Source organism: Lepidothrix coronata, unplaced genomic scaffold (assembly GCF_001604755.1).
Source record: "Lepidothrix coronata isolate B3197 unplaced genomic scaffold, Lepidothrix_coronata-1.0 Scaffold28, whole genome shotgun sequence".
NCBI classification, from domain to species: Eukaryota; Metazoa; Chordata; class Aves; order Passeriformes; family Pipridae; genus Lepidothrix; species Lepidothrix coronata.
Genome location: NW_016690208.1, coordinates 1,685,681 through 1,686,745, shown reverse-complemented (window position 1 = coordinate 1,686,745; position 1,065 = coordinate 1,685,681). Strand labels below are relative to the sequence as shown.

The following is a 1,065-nucleotide window of genomic DNA, read 5'->3' as shown; positions in this document are numbered from 1 at the left end:
TTGGCAACCCAGCATCAGACTGGACACAGTTTGATCTGTACCAAATGTGACCCTTCTCGGGTGGTAAATTTGTCAGAGCAAATCTCTTACATAAAAAGCCAAGGGCTGAAGTCCAGCCTTTCCCATGTCAGTGACTCTGAGCTATGCATTGCTGAAAAACCTCCAGAAGGGCTCTCTGAAAAGGACTGAAACAGAAGATTAAGTCCTTTGAGAGCAGAGAGTGAGGGGCAGCATGGAGAGAATTGCAGAGATAGTTATTTACAGGGAGTAGGTCTGGAGAAACCCTCTCCTTTTGTCCACCCCCTTCCAAACACCATCCTTTAACGTACCATGGCCAATCTTGCTGATGGACTTCTCCTTTGGAATTAGAAAGTTCCCTATGAAAAAAAACAAAACAAAACAAAACGGAACTTACCATTGTTTGCAAAGCAGGAATCATCCCCTGAGCTGGAAACTGGCCCCTATCCCCTCACTCAGCCTTTTCTCATCCCCTCCCTGTGGCAAACTCAGGCCAGGGCTTACCTTTCTTGTCCAAAACACCTTTCTCAAAGAAGAATCTAATCTTGTCTCCACTGGTTAGGAAATAATCCGAGCTACCCTGCCAGGGATAAGAGCCCAGTAAAGAGAGCATCCTTACAAAAACATAAACTAACCTTCGATCAAAGCATTAACACTCACCTGCATCTTTTTTCCCCAACAAGATGCAGCATAAACAAAACATAATGAAAAAATTCACTCAAAAAGGCTTTTACAGCACTACTGATTAGAGCTTTACAAGAACCTCTCACATAGAGGCTGCCCTTGCTTTTCTTTTGCTGTCTGCCTGGAAAATAACCATTTTTCTGTCTGCAGAACAAGTACAAAGTGATCCGTGAGAGCTGCTTGTGGCTACAGGGGGTTGAAAGTCACAAATCCTCCCCTTCGCCCTCTGATAAAACCCCACCAAACACTTGCAGAAAGATGGAGAGCAAAGTCCTCTCGTGGTGTTCAGTTAAAAGAAGGAGTCACGTTTCCCCACAGTGACCCCTGAGCAGCAATTTGCCTTCTCCCTTCCTCCTTCCAGTG

The 1,065-nt window shown here is 45.1% G+C and overlaps 1 protein-coding gene across 2 annotated transcripts in view; it reads right to left on the bottom strand.

The window, feature by feature from the left end:
* PHYHD1 (phytanoyl-CoA dioxygenase domain containing 1) overlaps window positions 1–984 on the bottom strand; it is a 3,923-nt gene extending 2,939 nt beyond the window's left edge. Inside the window, exons 1-3 of one of the 2 annotated variants that reach the window (XM_017810236.1) lie at window positions 679–984; window positions 523–598; window positions 330–377 (exon numbers count right to left, since the gene is read on the bottom strand). In XM_017810236.1, the coding sequence (XP_017665725.1) occupies window positions 330–377; window positions 523–598; window positions 679–684 (130 nt within the window). In that variant the 5' untranslated portion in view covers window positions 685–984. Of the gene's footprint in view, window positions 1–329; window positions 378–522 lie in introns of both variants that reach the window. The other variant, XM_017810235.1, reaches the window with a different exon arrangement.
* Between the last annotated feature and the right edge of the window lie 81 nt (window positions 985–1,065).